Raw genomic sequence first — 24,461 nt, forward strand, 5'->3', positions numbered from 1 at the left:
TGGAAGGCCATTTGGTAATGTATTTCAATAGCCTTAAAAATAGTTATATTCTTTGTCCCAGGAAATATACCCCTAGGAATATATCCCAAGTTGTAATTAGAGATAGAGACAAAATTTATGTAAAAATGTTCACTACAGCATTATTTATAACAGCAATCTAGAAATAATGAAATGTTGGAAATGTCCCAACAGTAGGAGTATCCTGAGCATTTATTACAAATGATGTGTTAAAGAATATTAGATGAACTGGCAAGTGCTCAGCTCTAACCTGAAGAATGATTCTGACAAAATTAGAATATATACAGAGAGAAATAAGTGGAACAAACATACCAAAATGTTGATAATGATGGAATTGTCATTTTTATATTTTCTATATTTTCCCCATTTTATAGTATATTCCATATATAAATCCCATACTTTATGTAGAATACATTTCCTTTACAATTAGAAAAATGCAAGATAAATAGTTTTTTAATTGGGTCATATTGAAATTCTATAGACTTATGATAATAAAAGATGGATACCAAAATCATCAGTAGAGTTAATGGGCACTCGTATCCCAGTTTTCCGGGCCAGTAATGAATTACAATCAGAATTCACTTTCTTTCAAGAAAAGACATGAAGTGCCAGGATATCTAATCAATGATCAAATCAGGAGGTACTTACTTATTATGTATCAGTAACTTTTATAGAAATGCCCCAGAGTAGCCCATAAACTCCTGGTTAGATCCTTCCAGAGCCCCTCCAGATACTAACTCCAATGGTGTTGACAAGGACTCTATCCTTGACCAAACTTTAATGGGGCTCCTCCAAGCCCTTTTCTCAACTGGCCCTTGAACTTGGGCTTTAGTGTCCTTCTTTGTTGGTCCTGCATCACCTGGTTTTAGCAAGAATCTTGTTTAGAAAGAATCCCCCATTCTTGATTCACCCTAGTCTGCCTTTAGCAAGAATCATGTCAGGTAGATTTAGCAAGAATCCCCCACCCTTGATGTCTTCTCTCAGTAATTTCCAGCCACCAACTCCTACAACCTGCTGCTTGGGTAGAAATCTCCATGTTCCTTGTTGTCTTTGGAATTGAGCCTGGTTCTATAGTGAGATCTCCTCTATTATAGTAGTTCCTGATTAAAATCTGTTTTTATCACTTTAAACGCTGTCCAGCCCTGGTTCTCTTTTGGTGTCCACAATGCCTTCCTGAATACTGATTTACAAAGCAGATCATTTTAAAGCAGTTCAGATCTCCCCCGTGATTTAATTTGGTATTATGTACTCTATGTACTCAATGAAACATCTAGCATCAAATAAATCAGAGCTTCATAGCAAAGACAGGACAACTTATTCTCTACAATCACATAAATCATAAAATTATGCTTCAAATCACAGAATATTAAAGCTGAGAGGAGCTGTGTAGACTATCCCTTTATTTTATAAAAAAGAAACAAAGGTCAAGGTTAACACCTTGACTAAAGCTGCACTTCTTTGGGGGCAGAACTTGGAACCAGAATGGAAATTTGCAGGCTACTGCCTCAGCCCATTTATTCCACTTGCTCCTGGTAAGTGCAGTTGTTGATTATATGCAGTGCTCCAAAACTCTGCTGTATCAGAAATTCATCTATGTCTAAAACAAACATGCTAGCTCTGAAAAATATTAAACACCTAATTGACACTAATTTAGATGGTTTTGGGGGGATCATTGGATAGTACTGTGTGGAATTTGGTTTATAGTAAATATTTATTTGAGTCTTTTGGCCAAGTTTCTGGGTCATAGCTTCCCAAACTCTTGAAATTTCCTGACTGATAAGAGCAATAGGGGCACCTGCTGTTATAATATTTGGTTTCTTGTCCTCTGTTCCTGAAATCAGAGCCATAAATGTGAGATAGGTGTCTTGTTATTTAAAACAAGTGCCTTTCAATCACAGTTGAGTTTATATTAATGAGGTAATAACTTCTGAGAATCCCCTAAAGATAAGGGAGCTAGTTGCCAGGGGAACCAACTTCAAATAGAGGGTTTCAGTCCTACTCTCTGATTTCTGGGCAGGGGAGAGGGGCTGAAGTTTGAATCAATCACCAGAGGCCAATGAGTTAATCAATCATGCCTAAGTACTGAAGCCTCCATAAAAAAACAAAAAGACAGAGTTCAGAGAGCTTCCATGTTGATGAATCAGAATGCTTCTACATGCTACTCTGCTGGATCCCAAACTCTAGGGGAACAGAAGCTCCTTTGTTTGGGACCTTGCCCTATGTATCTCTTTTTCTGGCTGTTAGTTTGTATTCTTTAATATTCTTTGTAATAAACTGGCAATCTGGTGAGTGGTGAGTAAATTGGTTTCTTGAGTTCTGTGAGCCACTCTAGCAAAGTAATCAAATCCAAAGAGGGGATCATGGGAACCTCTGATTTATAGTCAATCAATCAGAAGCACAGTGACAACCTGGACTGGCAGTTGGCATCTGCAGGGGGGTTGTGTGTGGCAGTCTCGTAGGACTGAGCTCTTAGCCAGTAGAATTTGATGATGTTTCCAGGTAGATAGTGTCAAAATTGAGTCAAACGTAGGAGACCCAACTGGTGTTGGTGAATTGCGTGGTATGGAGAAAAACCCCACACATTGGAATTGGGTACAGAGTTGGACTCTGATACCTTATAAATCTACCATCCTTGAGGAAAGTAATTTATTTCACATTATTTCCTGAGTGCCTGTGAGATGTGCTGAGCACTGAAAATGCAGCAATGAGCAAGACACAGCTCCTGTCTTCAATGAATTCACAGCGTTGGGGGAGCCAGCCTAGTGTGTCAAGGTGAATGCCATGCAGCTATGATGAGAATCAATACAGGACACAGTGGAAGCCCTTAGGAAGATGGCCTAATCAGAGGGAGGGTGGAAGGAAGCTCCCTGAGGACAAGTAGGGCTTGTGGGGGTGTGGGGGCAAGAGGAAGAGCATTCCAGGCCAGGGATGCAGTATGGTCAGAGGCTGGAAGGGAGAAATGATGTGAGCCTCAGGGGACTGAGAAGGTCAGTACTTTTCAGGTCTTTGGAAGCCAGAGTGGACTGTGTGGGGAGCAAGGAGAGAAGACAGCAAGGTCTGTATCAGGAAGGCCTCCCCAGCAAGCAAGGCACTCTTAGAGATGTGGTCCCCATCCCAAAGACAAAGGGGAAACACTGAGGAGTTTAAATCAAGAGTAGTGATCAGACATGGCTTCTAGAGAGATTAATTGGGGTGTGGTGGAGAAGGAGTCAGGATTTGGGGCAGTGAGGCTGTCCCAGTACTGAGGAGAGTAACAGAAATGGCCCTGGGATGGAGATGAGCAGATGAATAAGAGAGATACTGGGGAGGCAGACCTGTGAGGGCACAGAGAGGGCATTGTGTGACAGGAGTCTCCTTTGCCTGCTTTGATTTCTCGCCTTCTGAGTGAGGAGCCCTGAGGGGAGAGAGTTTTGCAGAAAGGCAGGCTGTGAGAGGCTGGGGACAAGGAAGGACAGTCAAATCTCTCTTTTTGGTTCTGTGATATGGGGACACGCAGACTATGAAATGGCCTCAGGGTTTGCCTGTTTTGTGTGTTCTACAGGAGCTAAGGCCTTCCTATTCCTGACTCTCCATCTGTCCTACATAAGAAACCTACTAACCAGGGGATCCCTGGGTGGCTCAGTGGTTTGGCGCCTCCCTTTGGCCCAGGGCATGATCCTGGATACCCGAGATCAAGTCCCACATCGGGCTCCCTGCATGGAGCCTGCATCTCCCTCTGCCTGTGTCTCTGCCTCTCTCTCTCTGTGTCTTTCATGAATAAATAAATAAAATCTTAAAAAAAAAAAAAAGAAACCTACTAACCAGTGGGGGAGTGGGGGAGGGGCAGCCTCTCAAAGGGGAATGAAGGAGCCTGAGCTTCCAGGGTGAATAATCTTTAGCAGGTCGGTGGAGGAGTCTGGACCAGAACCCGTATGTTCCCTTTGGCTTTCAGTCTAGTCTCCTTCCACCACGTGAGAGCCGTCTTGCTTTCCCAGTGTCACCTCTTTTTCTTCCATTCCTCAACTCTGCTGTGTAGACTCCCTCTTCACAGACCTTGAACATTCTGACTACATTATAGGTTGAATTTTGTCCCTTCTAAATTCATATGTTGAAGTCCCAGGCCCCAAAACCAAATCTTACCTCATTTTGAAATAGGTTGGTTGCAGATATAATCATCTAAGTTCTGATGAGGTTGTACTGGGTTAGTTGGGCCCCTAATCCAATATGACTAGCATTATAAGAAGGGAATACCCAACCACACAGAGGAGGAATGCCATGTGAAGATGAAGGCAGAGATTGAGGTGATGCTAGGAAGTGCCAAAGATGGCCAGCCAACCTCCAGAAGTTGGGAGAGAGGCATGGAACAGAGTCTCCATCACTGCCCTCTGAGGAAACCAACCCTGTTGACACTTTGGTTTTGGATTTCTAGCTTTCAGGACTGTGCGAGAATAAAATTGTGCCATTTTAAATCACCCGGTTTGTGGTATTTTGTTGTGGCAGCCTCAGCAAATGAATAGACTGCCTGAAAGTTCTTGGCGTCTTCCCTGGCAATAGTATCACAGTGACCCACAGAGTCTCTCTATCTGACATGGCCAGGGCGCAGCAGGGTCAAGATTAACAGAAGGTTACCCTTGGGCTTAATGCTAAACCCATCAACCCCTTTCTCTCTTCTGGGTGAGCTGCTGCTTCTAGAGAGCCTCCCCAAAATTGTGTTCTCTGCTGATAATGGATAAGGGTTTCATCTCTAAAAGCATGAGTCACCGATGGTATGAATAAGGCCATGTCAGTGATAAGAATTTTCTTTTGAGAAATAAGTAACAAGATTCCCAAATTCAGAATCTATAAATACACTCTATCTGAAATATTTGCTAGTTGCTGAAGAATGCAAGATAATGTGTGTGTATATGTGTGTGATATATATATATACACGTTACATATATTTGCTTTATACAAATATATATACACATGTACATCCTGAATTTGATCTACACTTAACATTATCACTTAAACTTCTCTCTAAAATGTTTATCATAAAAAGATATGCTGTGCTGTTTATATGTTCTGTCTTGGTTTAAACCTTTTCTTGGCAAGATCCTTTGGACCTTAGGAAAATGTTAAAAGTGTATCCAGATACACATATAAAAGTACTTACCAAGGAACATTTCAATAACAGATGCCTTCATAGTGAGGACAACAATCCCCATAAATATCAAAATGGCACCCTGGAGAGGAAGAAACAATAACACCATCACATTTCAGCCAAGAGTTCTGAATTGGATGCGTGGAGTGTAGGGAGGGGCTGCTTCATTTTGCACTGCTCCCTGGAGTCTCTGGATTCCAAGCTGCAACTTTCTCTAAGGAGTCCAGCCTCACTGGTACGCAGACAGTCCATCCTTAGGTAGAAAACCCATTCTAGTCACCAGCCCCCATTCTTCAGAGATTTGGTCTTAGAACTGAAGAGGATATAACTCTATAATTTCAGGAATATGTTCAATCAGTCTTCAAATTAAGAGAAAAGTTACACTTATGGTATTGAGAGGACCTTTTTAGATTATAAAAAAATGATGCATGTATCATTCATCTAATAAATATTTATTAAATTCCTATTATATGGCTAGGTATTGTTAGGGAGGAGGTGATGAAAATCGAGTGAGGAAATAGTTCTTGCTCTTAAAAGACTTACAGTTTAAGAGAAGTGGGAAAACATACGTAGACACAAGTAACCATAACATTAGAAAGTGTGCAGGCTCCATAAAGGAGTGTAAGGGGAGTTTGTAGACCAGTGGTTCTCAAACTTTGCTGCATATTAGTATCATCTGGGAGTTTTAAAAGACCCTGGTTGCCCAGGCTGCACCTCAGACCAGTTGAATCAGAATCTCTCAAGGTGGGATCTAGACATTAAGTTTTTAAAAACTCCCTAGGTAATTCCAAAGTGCTGACAAGTTTGAGGACTGGTGGTGGTTCAGAGCAAGATTTCCTGAATCTTACCCCAGGAATCACCTGGGGGTCTTGTCAAAATGCAGATTCTAATCCAGTAGGTCTGAGATAGTGCCAGAGGTTCCCCAAGGAGCAAGGGAATTTTAGAGGAAGGAGAGATTATGTCAGCCTTGGGAATAAGAGAAAGTCTCCTAGAGGTGATAGCAATTAGATCAATTTTGAAAGACAGTTTGAACATGCAGAAATAGGGAGAAGTGACCTCAAGTGGAAGGAACAGCATTGGCAGGGGCTCAGAGGTTGGAAATCAGAGTAGATATAAAGATACTGTTGATATATATGGGGTTTCCTCCTTCTCTTGAGGCTATAAGAAACCCCAAAAGGTTTGTTCATTATGCATTACATACAGAGCATATACTCTGCATGGTCTCGAATCTTCACGATAAGCCAGTGTGGTAAATTTATGATCCTTTCAGGAAATTAAGGCTTAGAAAAGTTGAATGTCACACCCATGGTGACCAGACAGTCAGTGGGACCAGATTGGAGGTGAGAGTGGTAGGAAGGATCTGCCCTGGGCACAAGCAATAAGGAAGAACATTGTCCATAGAGAATTTAAAGCTTAAGGTTGGTCTGTTTCTTTATTATCTTTCCAGGCTAGCAATTCTAAGCAATGTCAAGAATAAAGCACCTCTACCCTCTGGGGTGGATGGCTCCTGCTACATCCTCTCTGCCCAGTGCCACCGCTGTGGAGCCTAAATCTGGCATTCATACTCTACATGCCCCTATGCCCAGTGGTGAGCTGCTAAATGTGCTCTCTGGTGGGGGCAGGAGAGCCCCAATTTGTAGCGTTTGTTGATTTCTGTGTGTAAATCTTCCATGGTTGATTTTGAAGCCACCAAGTAGAGAATTGGAAACACAATCTGGTACTGGCTAGGTCCACTGCAAGCTTATATCCAACATTTAGATTCAGGACTATGCAGATTTTATTAACAAAAAGCAATTATAAAATTATGGTTGAGGTAGTACTACATATACTTGATGCAATTAACTTAAATAAAACTGTTTAGTATATGAAAGATTTTATGACAAACAATTAAATTGGGCAGTAAGAGTAGCCTCAAACGGAACTGATGATTTTGCTAATTTCCAGCAACAATTGCAATGTGTTAAATTTCCTGATAAAGGTAGTTGACTATTGGTTACATAATAGGCAGATAACAGTTTTTAGCTTCAAAATAGAAATAAAACCGTATATACAATCTATTTGCAATTTTAAATAGCTGGATTGTGTTTTATTTTTATTTTTTTGGGGGGGAGGGTTGTGTTTTAGAAATAGGGTGATAAGTAAAATTTTGTTTGTCTTTGACTATTTTGAGAAGCTCCAGAATGACACACGTTTTCAGGCCTACACAATTACCTTTCTTAGGGGATGAATGCAGTATATGAAGTTACCCTACTGCATCCACCTAACCCAGTCCCACCAATCGGTTGTTATTGTTCAGCTTTGCAGATTTCAAGTCACCTTTATTTCTCCTTCTCTCTCCCCATATCTTATCCAGCAGCCAAGCCTTGTTGGTCTACATTTATACTCTATGCAGAAACCGGCCCTGTCTTCTCACCTTTCCCATTGCCATCTGCTCCAGGCTACACCTCCTGTCACCTGGATTATTGCAACCAGTCTCCTAACGAGGTTGTTCCCTTCTCCCTCTGGCTCCACAATCCATACCTCAGCCAGCATGACCCAGTTCAAAGTGCATCGGTTCACAGCATTTCTCAGATCACAACTCGAAAGTGGTCTTACTCAGAATCAAAGCCTAAGTCTTGACAAGTGGCTTATGACAAGTGGCCCCCTGACCTCATTTCCACTCACCCCTCCATATGCCCCTCACTTATTGAGCTCTGGGCACACTGGCCTCCTGGCTGCTTCTAGAACATACATCTCATGGTATCTGCATTTACTGTTTCCTCTACCTGGATGTCTTCCCCCAAATGAGAACGTGATTTACTCCCTCATTTATTTCAAGTCTTTGCTTAAATGTTACCTTCTCCTGAGACATCCCCTTACCACCCAGCTTAAATTTATAATCCATGTCCTACCCATCACCAACTGGTATACCCTATTTTTTCTATTATTTTTTTCATGTCACTACTGCCACTGACATACTTTATAGTTTACTTATTTTACTTGTTTATTGTTTGTGTTCTCCACTAGAATGCAAGCTCCATGAGGGCAGGGATTTTTATTTGATTTTTTAATATGCTCAATAAATACACAATGAATCAGTGAGTGAGTAGTTAAGGCTCTCTCCTTTCCCTAGGAAATTAAAAAAAAGGAAACAAAACAATCTTGTGAATATCCTAAAAACTAGTGAATTGTACACTTTCAACTTATGGCATGTGATTTATATCTCAATAAGTATTATCGATAGTCCACGAACAGGAAAGATGGATTGTAGAGAGAAATGCTTTCAGTCTTACAACTTTAGGAGACATGAGGGATCTGATCTTTACATGCTGGGAGGGGTGGATAAAAACAAACAGGATTCCAGGAAACACTCTAACCCTGGAGGAGTTACCACCCAAATGCTGACTCGCTCCTAATGGAACCTGACCAGAATCACTCTGATCTCTTGGAATCAGAATGTTTTCAGGCCTCTTTCTCACCACTTCCAATTTCTCTCCTTGCTTGGTCTATTGACTCATACACTTAAAATATAAATGTGCCTTTTGAAATATGTGTAAAAATTTTGAACCGTCTCTTAGCCATTCCAGAGGTGGGAATGAGGATGGCCACCACTACTGTCACATAGTGCCTGCAGGCTGTCCTTTGCCACGAACCTGTGGCATGTGCAGTAATGTTGGAACCCCACAATCCCATGTGCTCACCCAGGTTCCAACAGAAACAAAACAATGGGAGTTTCCAAAAGAATGTGTTACTGATTCGTGAATTTATGGCTTGTACCATGAAATGTAATGTGGAATCCTGAATATGAAGTTCTGATTAGGCAAATGAAGCTTGATTGTGAGATAAAAATACATACTAATGTAAGTAGAGTAGCCAGCCAATTTATTTATTTATTTATTTATTTATTTATTAAAAAAAAATATTTTATTTATTTATTTACGAGAGAGAAAGAGAGAGGCAGAAACACAGGCAGAAGGAGAAGCAGACTCCATCCAGGGAGCCAAGCCCGACATGGGATTCGATCCGGGGTCTCCAGGATCACACCCTGGGCTGAAGGCAGGTGCTAAACCGCTGTGCCACCCAGGGATCCCAATCTCTTGTTGCCCCGAGTTAGATAAGAGCAAGTTGGTAACAAATAATAACATTGCCTTATATTTATATACTTCTTCAGTTTTTTTCTCCCATTTTTTTTATTGTGATAAAATACACACATGTAAAATGTACTATCTTAACCATTTTTTAAGACTACCGTTTAGCTGGATTAGATACATTCATATTATGCCATCATCAGCATCATCCATTTCCAGAACTCTTTCTGTCTTGTAAAACTGAAATTCCACGCCCATGAAACAAAAACTCCCCATTTCCCCCTTCACCCAAGCCCCTGGTAACCACCATTCTGCGTTCTGCCTCTAGGATTTTGTCTCTTCTAAGTCCTTCACTTAGGTGGAGTCATAGTGTCTTTTTGTGATTGGCCCATTTCAAATAGTATAATGTTTTCAGGGCTCATCCATGTTGTAGCATATGTCAGAATTTCTTTCTTTTTAAGGCAATATTACATTGTATATATAAGCCATAGTTTACTTATCTGTTCATCTGTTGATGAACTCTTGGGTGGCTTCTGCATTTCAGTTTTTGCGAAAAACACTGCTACAAACGTGGATGTACAACTATCTCTTTGAAACCCTGCTTTCAATTCTTTCATGATTATACCTCAAAGGGAAATCACTGGATCATATTAATCTTATCATATATGATATGCAAATATTTTCTCCCTTTTTCTGTGCTTTGTTTAGAGTGTCTTGGAAGCGCAAGATTTAAAAGTTTTCATGAAGACTAATTATTTTTATTTTGTTTTCTATGCCTTTGGATGTCATATCCAAGAAATCATTGCCAAATCCAATGTTGTGCATCTTTTGCCATCTGTTTTCTTCTAAGAGTTTTATAGTTTAAGGTATTACAATTATATTTTTAATCCATTTGAGTCAGTACTTATTTATGGTGTTAGGTAAGAGTCCAACTTTGTTATTTTGCATGTGGATATCTCTTTTCCTGGCAAGGAAGAGACTTGAGTTGAAGAGACTATCTTTTCTCTTTTGAATGGTCTTGGCACCCTTGTCAAAAATCATTTGACCATAATGTAAGTGTTAATTTCTGGCTCTCTAGTCTATTTCATTGATATATATGTCTGTCTCTATGCTAGTCTCACATTATTGTGATTACTATAGCTTTGTAGTAAGTTTTCTTGATCAGGAATTGTTCATCCTTCAGCTTGCCTTTTCTTTTTCAAGACTGTTTTGGCTAATTGGTGTCCCTTGAGGTTCCATATAAATTTTCAGATGGGTTTTTTCAATTTCTGCAAAAAAAAAAATCACGAGGATTTTGATAGGTATTGTATTGAATTTGTAGATTGATTTTGGTAGTGTTGAGATGTTAACAATATTAAGTATTCCAATCCATGAATATGGAATATGTTTCTATTTATTTATGCCTTCTTTCGTTTCTTTGGATGTCATAGCAGGGTTCTTAGTTTCCATTGTACAAGTCTTTAACCTTCTTGGTTGAATTAATTCCTAAGTATTTTATTGTTTTTGATGCTATTGTAAATGGAATTATTTTCTTAATTTCCTTTTTAGATTGTTGTTCATGTATAAAGATGCAACTGTTTTTTGTGTGTTGACTTTGTATCCTACTACTTTGACTTAATTCATTTATTTATTCTAACAATTTTTTTCCATCCTAACAATTTTGTTGTAGAATCTTTAGGATTTTCTACATGAGTTCATATCATCTGTAAGAGATAATTTCATTTCTTCCTTACATTTTGGATGTCTTTTATTTCTCTCTCTTGCCTAATTCCTCTGGCTAGAACTTCCAGTGCCATGTTGAATAGAAGTGGAAAAACAGGTGGGCATCCCTGCCTTGTTCCTGATCTTAGAGGAGAAACCTTTAGTCTTTCACCATGAGCATGAGGTTTGCTGTGAGATTTCCTATATGGTTTTTACTATGTTCAGGTAGTTTCCTTCTATTCCTAGTTTGCTGAGTATTTTCATCATGACAGGTGTTAAATTTTGCCAAATGCTTTCTCTGTATTGGTTGAGATGATCATGTATTTGTTTTTTTCACTGTTTATTCTATTAACATGGTGTGTGACATTAATTAATTTTTGTGTATGTTCAAATATGCTTGCATTCCAGGAATAAATCCCACTTGGTCATGTTGTATAATTATTTTAATATGCTGCTGAATTCGATTTGCTAGTGTTTTGCATCAGTATTTATAAGGACTATTGTATCAGTAGGGGATACTGTAGTTTTCTTGTAGTACCTTTATCTGATTTGGTATCTGGATAATGATGCTCTCATAGGATGACTTAGTCCCTTATCTTTATTTTTGGGGAAAAGTATGGAAGCTTTGGTGTTAGTTCTTTAAATTTTGGTAGAATTCACCAGAGAAGCAATCCGACCCGGGGCTTTTGGTTGTCAGATTTTTGATTACTGATTCAATCTCCTTACTAGCTATGGATCTATTCAGAGTTTCTATTCCTTCACAGTCTTGGTAGGCTTTGTGTTTCTAGAATTTGTCCACTTCAGCTAGATTATCCAATTTGGTGGTGTACAATGGTCTATAGTACTCTCCTATAGTTTTTAAAGATTTTAATAACAATGATTGCTTTGGAGAAAGAGATCTGGTAAGTGGTGATCAGAGACAGAAGTGAGTCTGATGGTTTTGTTCTATTTAAATCCTTACTTCATGCACAAACGTTAATAAGTCAGAAATTAATAGAACACCTTTTTTTTTTTTTTTTGGAAGATTGAACGTAGATAATGATATCAAATGAGAAGCTGAAATAATCTCCTAACCTACTTTTTGCTCTCTGCTTTCTGGCTCCAGGTCACCCTTCCCTCCAGCTGGGGAGGACCAGCTTCCTAAAGTATGAGTCAGATTGTCCATTCACCCTCTCCGAGTCCTTCACCGTCCACTCATCCTCTACAGAGTAAAGCCTGAATTCCAGTTAGGCATTAAAACTCTTCCTGAAATTGGCCCAACTTCAATTCAAACTATCACACTGCAATTCTTTCCTATAATCCTCTCCTTAGACCCCAGCACACCTGAGGTCAGAGAAGGGTCTTTTTCTACATGCAGCACCTTGGGGTCTTGTCCTGTGCTCATGCTATTGCTCTTTCTGGAATACCTTTCCACTCCTCATCTGCCTCCCACAAGCCTATCTGAGGCTCAGCTCAGATGCCACCTCTTCCTTAGAAGTCTCTCTGATCTCCTAAAGTCAAAATTTACCTTCACTTTTTAAAAGATTTTATTTATTTATACATGAGAGACACACACAGAGAGGAAGAGACATAAGCAGAAGGAGAATTAGGCTCCTTGAGGGGAACTTGATATGGGTCTTGATCCCAGGACCCCAGGATCATGCCCTGAGCTGAAGGCAGACACTCAACCACTGAGCCACCCAGGCATCCCAAAATTCATCTTCATTTGTGCATCCAATTCATCATTCAAAAAAAAGTTGTATATGTGCTCTGTGCTAGGTAGAGAGGAACAAGACGCAGGTCCACTCATCACATTTGTTGCCTGGAGTCTTCTAGAGGGAATCTGATGTTCCCTTATCATAACTAACACATGCTAAGAGTCAGTAATTTATTAATTTGTTTAATCTTTATAACAACCCAATGAGGCGGGGGATACTTTCTGCCTTAATTTTAGAGGTAGAAACATGGAGGCATATAGAGGGTGGGTACTTTGCCCAAGGTCACAAGGCTGGACAGAAGAGGAGCTGGACTTCAAATCAGTCATCCTGAGTCCAGAGCCTTACATTTGCATTTCACCACTTACTATGGTTGTTTCATAATAAGCAAGTGCACTTCCCTCATCTTTTCTTAGGTCATTGGTCTGAGTTGGTATTGATGTTGTCTTAAAGCTCCCCAGGTGACTCTCCTGTGTAGCCAGAGTTGAGAATCCCTGCCGAAGAGCAAACAGTGATGGCAAAAGGGGTGGATGGTCAAATAGGCCTGGGGCACAGAGATTAGAAGGGGCTTGAATTAGTTGAACTGGCAGGTTGGAAGGCAATGAGTGGTGAGGGAAGGACAGGACCCAGGAGATGGAGCAGCTTCAGGAAGTGGGAGGTGCTCTGAGAGGCCAGGAGAGGAATCAGATTGTTGAGAGGGAAGAAGGGGCCACGTTGGCCTTGAATGTCACGCCTGAAGAATGTGCAATTGATCCTTTAGGCAATAGGGAGACATGGAAGACTTAAAAATGATTTTTGCATTCATCATTTTTAATAAGCCCCCTGGAGATTTACTTGAGCCCCTCACTTGCAGAAAATCGGCCCTAGTGGGCGTATAAGATTGATGCAATGCTGGTGTTCGTCTGATCTATGACGCTACAAGGGGGAGCACCTAATAACACTCTTTGTCCACAAAACGGAAAGAACCAGTGTCCATCTGGAAACATTTAATAGTTATAAGAGGCTTGTGCTGTATTTCCAAAATGCCAGAAATTCCCTGAGGACAGACATCTCTGAATGGGGAGAGGCCACATCTGCAGCCTTGCTTTCTCCATCTCTGCCTGATATAAAGCCTCAGTTGTTTGTCAATGGATGTGGGTTGATCTAACAAGGTCTGAAAAAGGAAGGAGTCCTAGGAGGGGCCTTTACAATATGGAGGCAGCCTCAATCTGCGTATAAACTTTCACATAGATCGTATTCCTCTGGGTTGGGCCTGAAACACTGCATTTCCTGTTGCCATGACACCAGCAGTCACTATTACAATCCCCTAGGATTTTGTGAACGAGCGGGAAGGGGCACAGGATGGAAGAGCACACAGGAGTGAGTCAGAAAGCATGGTAGTTTTTCTCTCTTTCCGTTTCCAATTCCTTCCTTCTTTAATCTTTTTTTATTTTTTAAGATTTATTTACTAATTTTAGAGGGGGTGGGAGGGGGAGGGGGGAGAGAGAATCTTAAGCAGGCTCCATGCCCAGCACGGGGCACAATACAAGGCTCAGTCTCACAACCCTGAGATCATGACCTGAGCCAAAATCAAGAGTCAGATGCTTAACCGACTGAGCCTTCTTTTATCTTAAAGAAATGCCAAGAGAAAAGTGCAAGCCAAATAGGCAAGGAAGGCAGGGGAGATTTTGCCTTTTCTCCACATTGGCTCCGAAGAATGCACCAGGCTACTTGAAGATGTGCTCTGCATCAGGCTGTGTAGACTGGATGCTGTTGGCTGCCTAGGCAGAGCAACTGCGCCCCCACTTCCTCTTTCTTAACACAACCCCAATTTGATAAAAGGAATAAATATACACAGATGACTCAGAGGAAGCTGCTCCATCCCCAGATTCTGAGGTGGATCCTGATTCCCAATCTAAGCCAAGAATTGCTCATATACATTTTCCCTCTTGCTGAGGATTGCCTCAGACTTGAAGGCATCAGCACAGCAACACTCCCTAAGTGATGGCGCCTAGTTTAAGGGTGGGCCGTGTTCTGAGTTGTATCAGATGCACAGAACGGAAAGACTTAGTCTTTTGTTTTTTGGGGAGAGAAGTTGCCTCCCTTGTTGGTCTGCTGGCAGCCATCTTGTGACCATGAGACAAGTCAGTGTGAGGAAAAGGCCAATACAAAAAGGGGGAAGGTAGCCAAGTGAATCACAGAGAAATGGAGCTAGAGCTCTGCCAGTCTTGTGCCTGGAGGCTAGGCCCACCTCTGGACCACCTGACATATGAGATCATGTATTTCCCCTTCGGTTGGGCTTGCAGCTAAAAATGTTTTTCTGACTGCTTCCTAACTCACAGTACCTGTCTTTTTAACTAGAAAAGGCTGTAATAATGCCAGAGACTGTGAGATGCTGTCTCAACAATTCTCTCATCTGAGTCACCTACAAAGCTCTCGAGGAGACAGAAGGGACATTATTCTCCCTATAATTCAGAGCAGTGAAGTGACTTGTCTAAGGCCAGATCTCTATTTTAGTCTCGTGCTCTTTTTACTCTATGAACCTCTCACATAACTGTTAGTGTAAATTCCAAATAATGCCATGATTTATTGTGTAATATTATCATAAAATAAAAACTCCACTCTTCATTTGTGTAGTATTTTGCATATTTAAGTGCCTGGTGACATCTAGGACTTTAATCTCAAAAGATCCCTGAGGGCACCTGTGTGGCTCAGTGGTTGAAGGTCTGCTTTTGGCTCAGGTCATGATCCCAGGGTCCTGCCATCGAGTTCCGCATCAGGAGCCCGCTTCTCCCTCTACCTAGGTCTCTCTCTGTGTCTCTCATGAATAAATAAATAAAATTTGAAAAAAATTTTAAGAAGACCCCTGAAATAAATGTCTCTATAGTCAGTTGCAGAAATAACACTTGCTGAAATTAAGTGACTCAGCTGGTCTGGCAAGAAAAGATAACTGAAGTCAATCAGGATCTCCCTTGGGATTTTGGAATCCGGACCCTGAAAGCCTTGAAAACTGTAGGAGCCAACCTGAAGGCCATGTGGGATCCTAAATAGAAGGTGAAGGCAGAAAGAGAGAAGAGAAAGCCTGTGGCCCTGGGAGAAGCAGGGGGAGATGCTGCTTTGTTTTCTGGCCACCTCCCAGATCCCATTTCCAGTCTGAAGGAGGTCCAGCTGGCCTCAGCCTCCTGTGCATGACATAGATGTTTCTGGGTCCTTTGGCTCCTGCCAGTTGGAGTTGGTTTCTATTTCTTGAAGCTTTGGTTCAAACCCTTCTCATCTCTGTTGTTTTAGTTATCTGTTTCCCTGAAATGATTAGTAGCAAAATGAAAACACTTAAAATAAAAAGGGCACCTGTGTCTGCCTGCCAGTTGGTAGCATCAAGCAGGGGTTTGAGAGGCTGTATCCAGCTCTGGAGTGAGGCTCTGGGAAGAAGTGTGACAAAGAATCCCATAAGCTATGGCAGCCCACAGAGAACGAGGAACACGGCCCACCCACCTGGAGTGCTCTGGGAGGCAACCATGGGAGTGGGTAACCTTGACACTATGCCATCAGAATGTCACTGTGGGGTTCTTGGGATACTTATGACCATGGTTCAGAACCAAGAGTTCACAGCCCCTGCCCCCCAAAACTTGGCAATGTTTGAGGATATTTTTGGTTGTCACAAATCGGGGTGGGGCCTCTACCTCTAGTGGGTGGAGACCAGGGATGCTGCTAAACATCCTAAAGGGCACAGGACAGCCCCCGCAACAAAGAATTATCCAGGGTTGGAAACTCTGGTTTGCGAGAATTTTTCCCCTCTAAGTATTTCTGAAAATGTTATGCTTACCAATGTTCCAACCTAGGAATTTTCTATGAATATAGGTGATTTTTCAAAAATAACTAAGATGTGAACAACTCAGGATCACTTTCTCCAGGACCACTTTTGATCACCAGGCACAGTCAGGTCAAATCCTAAAGCAGAGATATTTACTCGTGGGCAGTGGCTGGATGAGACAGGTCGTCCCTGTGTTCCACGACGGAGATGTGCCCATGCCGTTAGGTTCAGCGATCCATGTGGCCTGTTTCTACATGTCAGAAAACCAAAAAGGGAAAGCCTTTTTGGTGTGCATGTTGCAGACCATCATTTTGTAACTCGTTAAGAACCTGACATATGGTAATGCTTACCACATCCACAAAGGCTTCGACCAATAGTGATTTCTAGTGAGGCTGCAAACAGTAATTACGTTTCTGAAGTGGTAGTTTAGATCTTATATTGCCAGTAGGAAAAAAATACTAGTTTGCAGGCATGGCCCCAGATGAGCTCTAAAGAACTCCTTCCAAGAGTTATTTATCCTCCGTAATGGAAGGGCAGTAAATCTGGGGGAAGGGCTGAGGACCTCAGTAAAAGACGAGGTGGACCGTGACTGTTCCTCTCAGTTACTCTGGAAACCGCGTGCATTTAAAAGATTCTCATAGAGCTTTGGAAGATGAGCTTCTCTCATCAGAAGCTTCTTTACCTAATGCGTTTGACACTGTGGATTAGTCTTGCCTCCTCCCAGTGGGTTTTCTCCCTTGGGCCTTGAGGTTTGTGGTTGCCAAGGGGCCATGCACTGTGAATTGGGAGCTGTGTCTTTGGATCAGTCCAGCTGCCATCCCCAGAGCCTCGACTGGCCCGAACACTCTGTGCTTTTTGGTCCGCCTTCAATTCTGAAGCACAGAAAAAACATTTTCAGGTCTTGTATAGCCTTCCAGCTGAGGTGGGAAGGAAGATGAGGGTGTGCCTGTAAGATCCATAGCATCTTCTTCTCGTCAGCCTCCTGCTAACGAGTGGGTTCATCTCAGATGACAGGGTCCCAGTTGTCCCCAGGCCGCAGAGAGGCGAGTGCAGGGCATGTTCTGGAATCCCAGCAACCAGAGGCTCCAGGGGTGGGGGGTTGGAAGGAAGCAGGGTGTGTGGGGGCTGTCACTATGGCTGAGCAATTGAGATGATGGAGGATTAAGTCCTGGCAGTCGGTGGGGACCAGCAGAAGGAGTCATTTTGAAGCAGAGGACCCAGGTCTCTAGCATGCAGTATCACACTCCAGAGGCCCTTTCCAGACCATTCTCAGGTCTGTGGGAGCCTTCCAGCCTCCTTTGATGTCCCGACAGTTTTCATCCTGCTGTCTAGTGGCCTGCTACATGAGATGGGGTCAGTTTCTTTGTTCTTCATTGGAAGCTTTAGAAGTTCGTAGTCCACCCCTATAACTACAACTTCATTTGGTGAACGCTTACCACGGGCCCCCCACTGCACACAGGCCATCTCGTTTAATGGCCGTGCTGATCCTACTGGCTAAGCACGACTATGCCCATTTTTCAGAGTAGGACATTGAGGTTTAGAGAATTTAGTGAGCTGTCCAAGGTTGGAATGGACACGGGGCAGCACCAGAGTCCCATCCCAGGTCTCACATTTAACCCCACTCACTGCTTCATTCTATCACCCTCCAGGATGGGTTCACCTTCCTTTTCAATCCTGACACAATCCTAGGCTTTTTGAAATACTCTACTGACAATAGTTCAGATGCACACTCTCAAATACAGACGTTGTGTGATACAGTTGTCTTGGCTGTAAGGTCAGAAGATTTTCTGATTCCTATCTGGGCCTGAACTCACATAGAGCTTTCTCTCTCACACACAAGTTATTTAGGGTAAAGTGATGCACCAGGCATATTTTTAAGTTTAACCAGGCATAACACACCCATCTAAATAAACATTTGAGTGTATTGTAATTGACTGTGTAATGAGATGTTAAAATGGGATGACCCTTTGTCTTAGCTTCAGCTGAGACTACATGAGAACCACTCCATGTTCCCAAGCGGTCTCCCTGCCGGCCCTGCCACTTCTCTCTGGTGCTTCTGCTCCCCTCCTGCATCTGGGGTGCAGGAGGAGGAGGGGAAATGCCAACAACTTTTCCTAAAGCCATCCCTGCTGTCCAGGCTCCAGCTTCCCTCTTGGCTGCTACAACGCTGGGATAGTCTGCAGGGAGGCCGTCAGCCAGGCATCCTGGCTCTTGGCCACTCTCTTTGGAAGTCCAGCTTGGGTGTCCAGTAGCCCCATCTGAAATGACTGGGTGGTTGTGTCTCTTGGGCTTGGGGGTGTCTGAGAGTGGTGTCTGGCTTGTGGTTAAGACATCTATGGGAGAGGGAAGAGCTTGTGGCAAACCCGGCTCTGTGTGAGCGTCAGCCTGGGGTCCCTCTAGGTCCTGCCCAAGCCAGGCGCGTGGAGGGCTGAGGAGGCCACAGCAGGAGGCTCGGCGGAGAGACTGCAGGTGGCTCAGAGGCTGCGTGAGGAACCGTACACCCCCAGATGTGCCAGAGCAGATCCATGTTAGCAGCATCTGGGGTGCCCAACGCACTGGGAGCATCTCTGAACCCACAGAACAAGAAACGCCTGTTCGAGCCTGCCAAGCCCAAGGAGCCCGGATGCTAAGTTTATGGCAGTATCACTGACAAGGCCCTTCTGTCCCCTTACCTTTCCTCTGGGTGTGAAGATACTGTTGCCCGCAGCCGAGGGGAAGGGGGTTAGAGGACAAGGCAGAGGAAGAGAGAATTAGTCCCGCCCCCTTCCCCACAGCAGCAGTTAGGCCCAGGACAGAGAGAAACTTCAAACTGTGAAAGCCACTGTGAAGTTTTTAAGCATTATGTAAGTGCTACACCCATATTGATGACTAAACTGATTGTGCGGGGGTGTAATGTGGGTAAGGCCTTTTTAAAAATTCTGAATGTGGCCTGAAATATTAAGGGACCTACTCAGATTTCATCCAGGGCAGAGGCAAGAACTGCATGTGGAGTGTGTGACTGGATGGGGGTGGGGGGACTTCTGGGGGAACTTGAGGAGCATTAGGCTAGTGCTTTCCTTGTCTCCTTGTCCAAATACCTCGACATTACCTTTCCTCTTCATTCTCTCTGCCTGTTTCAGACAACTCAGCCCTCCCAAGCATGGTGCTACCTCAGGGCCTTTGCATTTGCTCTTTTGTCTGCCTGGATTGTTCTTCTCCCAAGCATCCACATAGGTTGCACCCCGGTTTTCTTCACCTCTTTCTCTGTTTAAATATCCCTTTATCAGACATTTATCTAATCATGCAAGGCAAATCATCACTTTCATCTCACTGCTCTGCCCAGCCCCCTTATTCTATGTTCTTAGGTTTTCATAGCCTATAAGACTACTGGACCGCTCATGTGTGTCTCTTTATTGTGTGCTCCTCAGATCAGCAACCTCTAGGAGGATGGAGACTATTTTGTTCACTCTTCTTCCTAAGCCTATAGAATTATGCATGGCACATGATGGTGGCCCAATAAATATTTGTTGTTTCTGTTGTTTGGTGTTGTCTCTGCTTCCCCAAATTCCTTTTACCTTTTGGACTATAGATTCACTCACTCTGTTATACAAGCAAAGCCAGTCTGGGCAAGCTGACTCACACCTTTACTTCCAAAGCCTGTTTTCTCTGTCTGGGACACAAAGGAATCCAGAGGAGGGAATTCACTTAGCATTGAGATGCCAGTGACCTGATCTCTTGGAAACTATACATTGGGTTCCCCTGAAGGAATAGTTTCTCTCTCTCTCTTTTTTTTTCTTTTTTGACTCTGAGAAGAAAGAATGCAGAAAGAGTCCCTTCTCACTATAGCCTGAAGGGTAGTTTTTATGAATTTTTACCACATGTCCACACAAAACTTTAGCCTTTCTCTCACTGAAGGGAGGAATTTGAGAAATTTTTACTAGAGTCTTGTCAGTGTAAAGCCCCTTATCAGGGAAAGTGCTTTTCTGAAGTAGTCTGAGTCATTAGGAAATAAGTTTCTGTGACTTGCTGCTAACTTAGCTCTGCAGTGAAGATAAAGGATACCTTTCTAGGGACCAGCTACTCATAGGGCTTGATAACGAGGTCTGCTCCCTCAGCCTTTCCCCCGAGAGTCAGCTCTTCCCAAAACACCTGAAAAGCATTCTTAAGTCAGGAGCTCATGTACAAATGACAGAAATAAAAACCTCTCTTCTTGACAGCCCATCTCCTGTGAGGTCCTTGTTCCTACTCCTCCCCATCACTATGACTCCTGTGTCTCTACTTGCAGAAAAGGAATGGTTTCTCTGGAATTTCCTTGGCTTGAAAGTGATGTTTTTAGGGATGGCAAAGATTAATTTGGTGCAGTGACAGAAGAACCAGGACCATGTGCACTTGTTGCCTGGTATGTTAAGAACACGAGCTTTAGAAACAAACTGCTGGGTTTTGAGGTTGAGCTCCATTGCTTACTAGCTGTGTGACCTTGGACAACTCCCTTAACTTCTCAGTGCCCCAGATTTCTCATCTGGAGAATAGGAGCAGTTACAACCTACCTCATAGGATTGCTGTTAGGATTAAATGAGTGAATATATGAAGAGAGCTTAAACCAGTGTCTGTCTGGCACACAAGAAAGCTGTGTGGGTGCTAGCAAATACTATTTTTTATTGTTCAGTGGTGATTAATCATAAGTACCATCATAGTTCTCATCATTTTTATCTATATCCTCTTGCACTTAGACTCTAGCTGAAGACTTTACAGAGGTGAAGCAACCAATTGAATCTTTCTCAACAAGGTGCTGCCCAGGTTAATCATGGCTTGATTTGGGGACTTGTTGGTGAAGGAACCACATGGGTTTGTGACTACCATTAAGCTAAATTCTTCTAGGGCCCCAGAGAGGGAGCAATTCTACACTTGTGTTCCTGCCTTTTCTCTCAGAGATTTATAAGGATCTCCTACCCATTCTCATGAAAATCTTCTAGATGACTGTAGGACAACTGAACCAATCGAATGGCTGAGGGATGATATCTAGTATTTTTTAAAAGGAATTGCAAAAAGCATCTAGTGAAGCCATAGGAAGCAGGATTGAGGCTACCCATCTTAAAAAATTGTAACACCAAAATAAAACACAAACACCAAAATATTCCCTACCCTGAATCTAAGCCAAACCATTATTTCCTTTGTTCCAAGGCCATGGCTTGTAGGTTTGACTTAGAAAAGGACTTTGGCATCCCATTATCTCAGTTCACCTTTCTCCCTCAAGGTATTAGCCCTGGAATGTGGCAATGGATTTCAGCTGAGCCACAACACCTGCTGCTTGGGTGATTTGCCGTGTGCAGGTTGCCACATGATGTGCAGCTTTTATAGATCTCAACTCAGAGCATCACCTGGTGCCTGCTTTGTGCACTTCCCAAGCAGCCCCAAGCACTTTAGATAGGCAGTCTCTAAGGATTTCTTCAAGATTTGCAGACTGTTGAAGTGGAAAAGTTTTCTAGTTGATTAAAAACAAGTTCTAAATCCCGTATCCGCAACTGTTTGTTTAATGGTTGAGGTAACCGTAGAAAAATGCAATAAACAAGACAGAAATAGTCTTTGCTCCATTGTGAACATGGGGCCCTGGGAATCTCATTGGATTTTGATCCTTCACCTCCTGGTCTGTAAACAGGAACTCATCTAGGTGATCTCAGACTGACTTAAGTGTGTGAGTGTGTGTATTTTTTAATTAAAATTTAATGCTTCAGTTCCAGAATTTGTTTGGTTCTTTTTTATGTCATCCGTGTCTTTGTTGAGTTTATTTTGTTCTTGTAATGCTTTCCTGATGTCATTAAATTCTTTAGCTGTATTCTCTTATGAATTCTTTGTTGGGGTAGTTCATGTATCTCCATTTCTTGAGGGTCAGTTAGTTACTGGAAGTTTACTGTGTTCCTCTGGCAATGTCATTTCCCTGGTTCTTAATGAGGCTCATAGCTTTGGATAGGTATCCAGTTACCTCTTCTAGACTGTATGGCCTGACTCCAGTGAGGAATGTTACTTTGGTCAGGTGACTTCACGGACGGATAGAGGTGTGCTGGGGTAGGCAGGTGGTGCAAGGCAACAAGTGTAGGGGCTCGTGGTAGCTCTAGTTCCAGGGAGGTGTGATGTCTTGACAGCTCTGGCTGCTGGTGTCCACAACATTGACAACTGAGTAGTCCTTGCTGAGCACGTTGGGGTATCTGCAAAGGCCGTTTGAGTCCTTAGTGATACCTCAGGATCCAGAGGCTAGAGACCAGGGCAGGCAGTGGTGATGGCCAGCGCTGGTGGTGTGCACGCAGAGGCTTCCAGGGTCTGTTGTGGGTGGGCCAGGTGCAGGCACACATGTCATGGCAAGGGTCAGGCCCACCTGCTGGTGCACTAGCAGGTGTAGGTCCCTGATCGTCCTCGTGCACTCCTGTGGCTGCAGTCTTGCCATGGACTGTGCACAGCAGTAGAGGCTGGTGACAGGAGTCAGGCCAGCAGGGTACAGGTGCACAGCTGGATTGGCTAGCTGCAGGTGAGCCCAGTGGTACAGGTAAGTGACAGGAGTTAGGGTTGGATCCTGGCTGACAAGTGGCTGCAGAGGCCCTGGCTATAGGCATGCGCTCCTGCAGCTTAATTAAAAATTAATAGCCAGCACCATATCAAACGGCCATTTCTGATGCTTCACTTAAATTTGTCCTGGTCTGTTGCTCCTTTCTTTACCTATTCCCTGCACTGACAGAAGCTGCCCATCATCACATGCACCCGGACCTTTTGTACCTGCAAAATGGAGCAGGTTCCCTGTGCAATTCTCCTGCCCACCCTCCTTACGTTCAGAGGGTCAGGGATTCCACCCACCTTCCACAGACCACAGAGGGACCCATTCTTAGGCAAAGAGAGGGGGGCCTTTGGGGTTTCTCAGATTACAGGCATCACAGAGCTTGCCTCTCTTTGCTGATTGATTAATTAGCTCACATCCTCTGGACAAAGAAATGGCAACACGTGTCTAATAATTATATTAATATCACGTAATTTCACAAATCCATTTGCTTACCACATCCACAAAGTTAATGTTTAAAAGTCTGAAGAATATTACAACTGATTTGTTTCACAGCTGATCTGATTTCTTCATTCTAGTCATATATAATAAAGAAGAGATTTCTAACATTCGGTGCTGATGGTGTAGCAAGCACTAATTGAAGCTTGTTGCCACAATCCTATGAGGAAGGTGCTAATAACAGACACCTTTTACAGATGAGAAAACTGAGACCCAAGGAAGTGTAAGGAACTTGCCGAAGTTAAGACATTTAAGGAAGGCCAGATCCTCCTGCCAGACAAACTTCCATAGGATCCACATAGCACAGGAGGGCCACGTGGCCTTGGCCTTGCATGGAAGGCCTTAAATTTAGGTATTTGACATTATCTCCACATGAGGGTACACAGATAAGTCATAGAAATGCACCAGAAGGGGTGCAAGGGTGGCTCTCTCTCTCTCTCTCTCTTTTTTTTTTAAAGATTTTCTATCTATTCATTCATAAGAGACACAGAGAGAAGGGCAGAGACACAGACAGAGGAACAAGCAGGCTCCCTGCAGGGAGCCTGATGCGAGACTCCATCCTAGGACCCAGGGACCACAGCCTGAGCTGAAGGCAGACGCCCAACCACCGAGCCACCCAAACATCCCTGCTCAGCGAGAAGTCTGCTTCTTCTTCTCCCTCTGCCTACCACTCCCCCTGATTGTGCTTTCTCATTCTCTCTCTAATAAATAAATAAAATCTTAAAAAAAAAAAAAAGAAATGCACCAGAAAACTGAAGAAGTCTGTTATACAGTTTGGACCACACTGTCCTTAGTAATATATTTATATTATATTATATTATATTTATTATTATATTATAGTAAATATATACACAGTTGTGTTACACTTATAGAATACGCAATTACAGTACATTTCACTTGTGTATATGTCAAAAAGTTTTAGGTTAGGTAAACATAAATATTTTTAATATACCACAGGCTCCAAACCCCACTTTGATACTTCTTCACTTCTTAATATACAGAGGCCTGCCCATATTTGATACTGGAGAGGTCCCAGTGCACAGAGCCATAG

At 42.8% G+C, this 24,461-nt stretch overlaps 1 protein-coding gene across 3 annotated transcripts in view; it reads right to left on the reverse strand.

Annotated features, from left to right (window-relative positions):
- Positions 1 to 24,461, reverse strand: part of VIT (vitrin) — a 105,035-nt gene that overhangs the window by 78,342 nt on the left and 2,232 nt on the right. For all 3 annotated transcript variants that reach the window (XM_041757467.1, XM_041757468.1, XM_041757466.1), the window contains exon 2: positions 5,150 to 5,219. In XM_041757467.1, the coding sequence (XP_041613401.1) occupies positions 5,150 to 5,201 (52 nt within the window). In that variant the 5' untranslated portion in view covers positions 5,202 to 5,219. The remainder of the gene's footprint in view (positions 1 to 5,149; positions 5,220 to 24,461) is intronic.

Source organism: Vulpes lagopus, chromosome 5, assembly GCF_018345385.1.
Source record: "Vulpes lagopus strain Blue_001 chromosome 5, ASM1834538v1, whole genome shotgun sequence".
In the NCBI taxonomy this organism is placed as follows: domain Eukaryota; kingdom Metazoa; phylum Chordata; class Mammalia; order Carnivora; family Canidae; genus Vulpes; species Vulpes lagopus.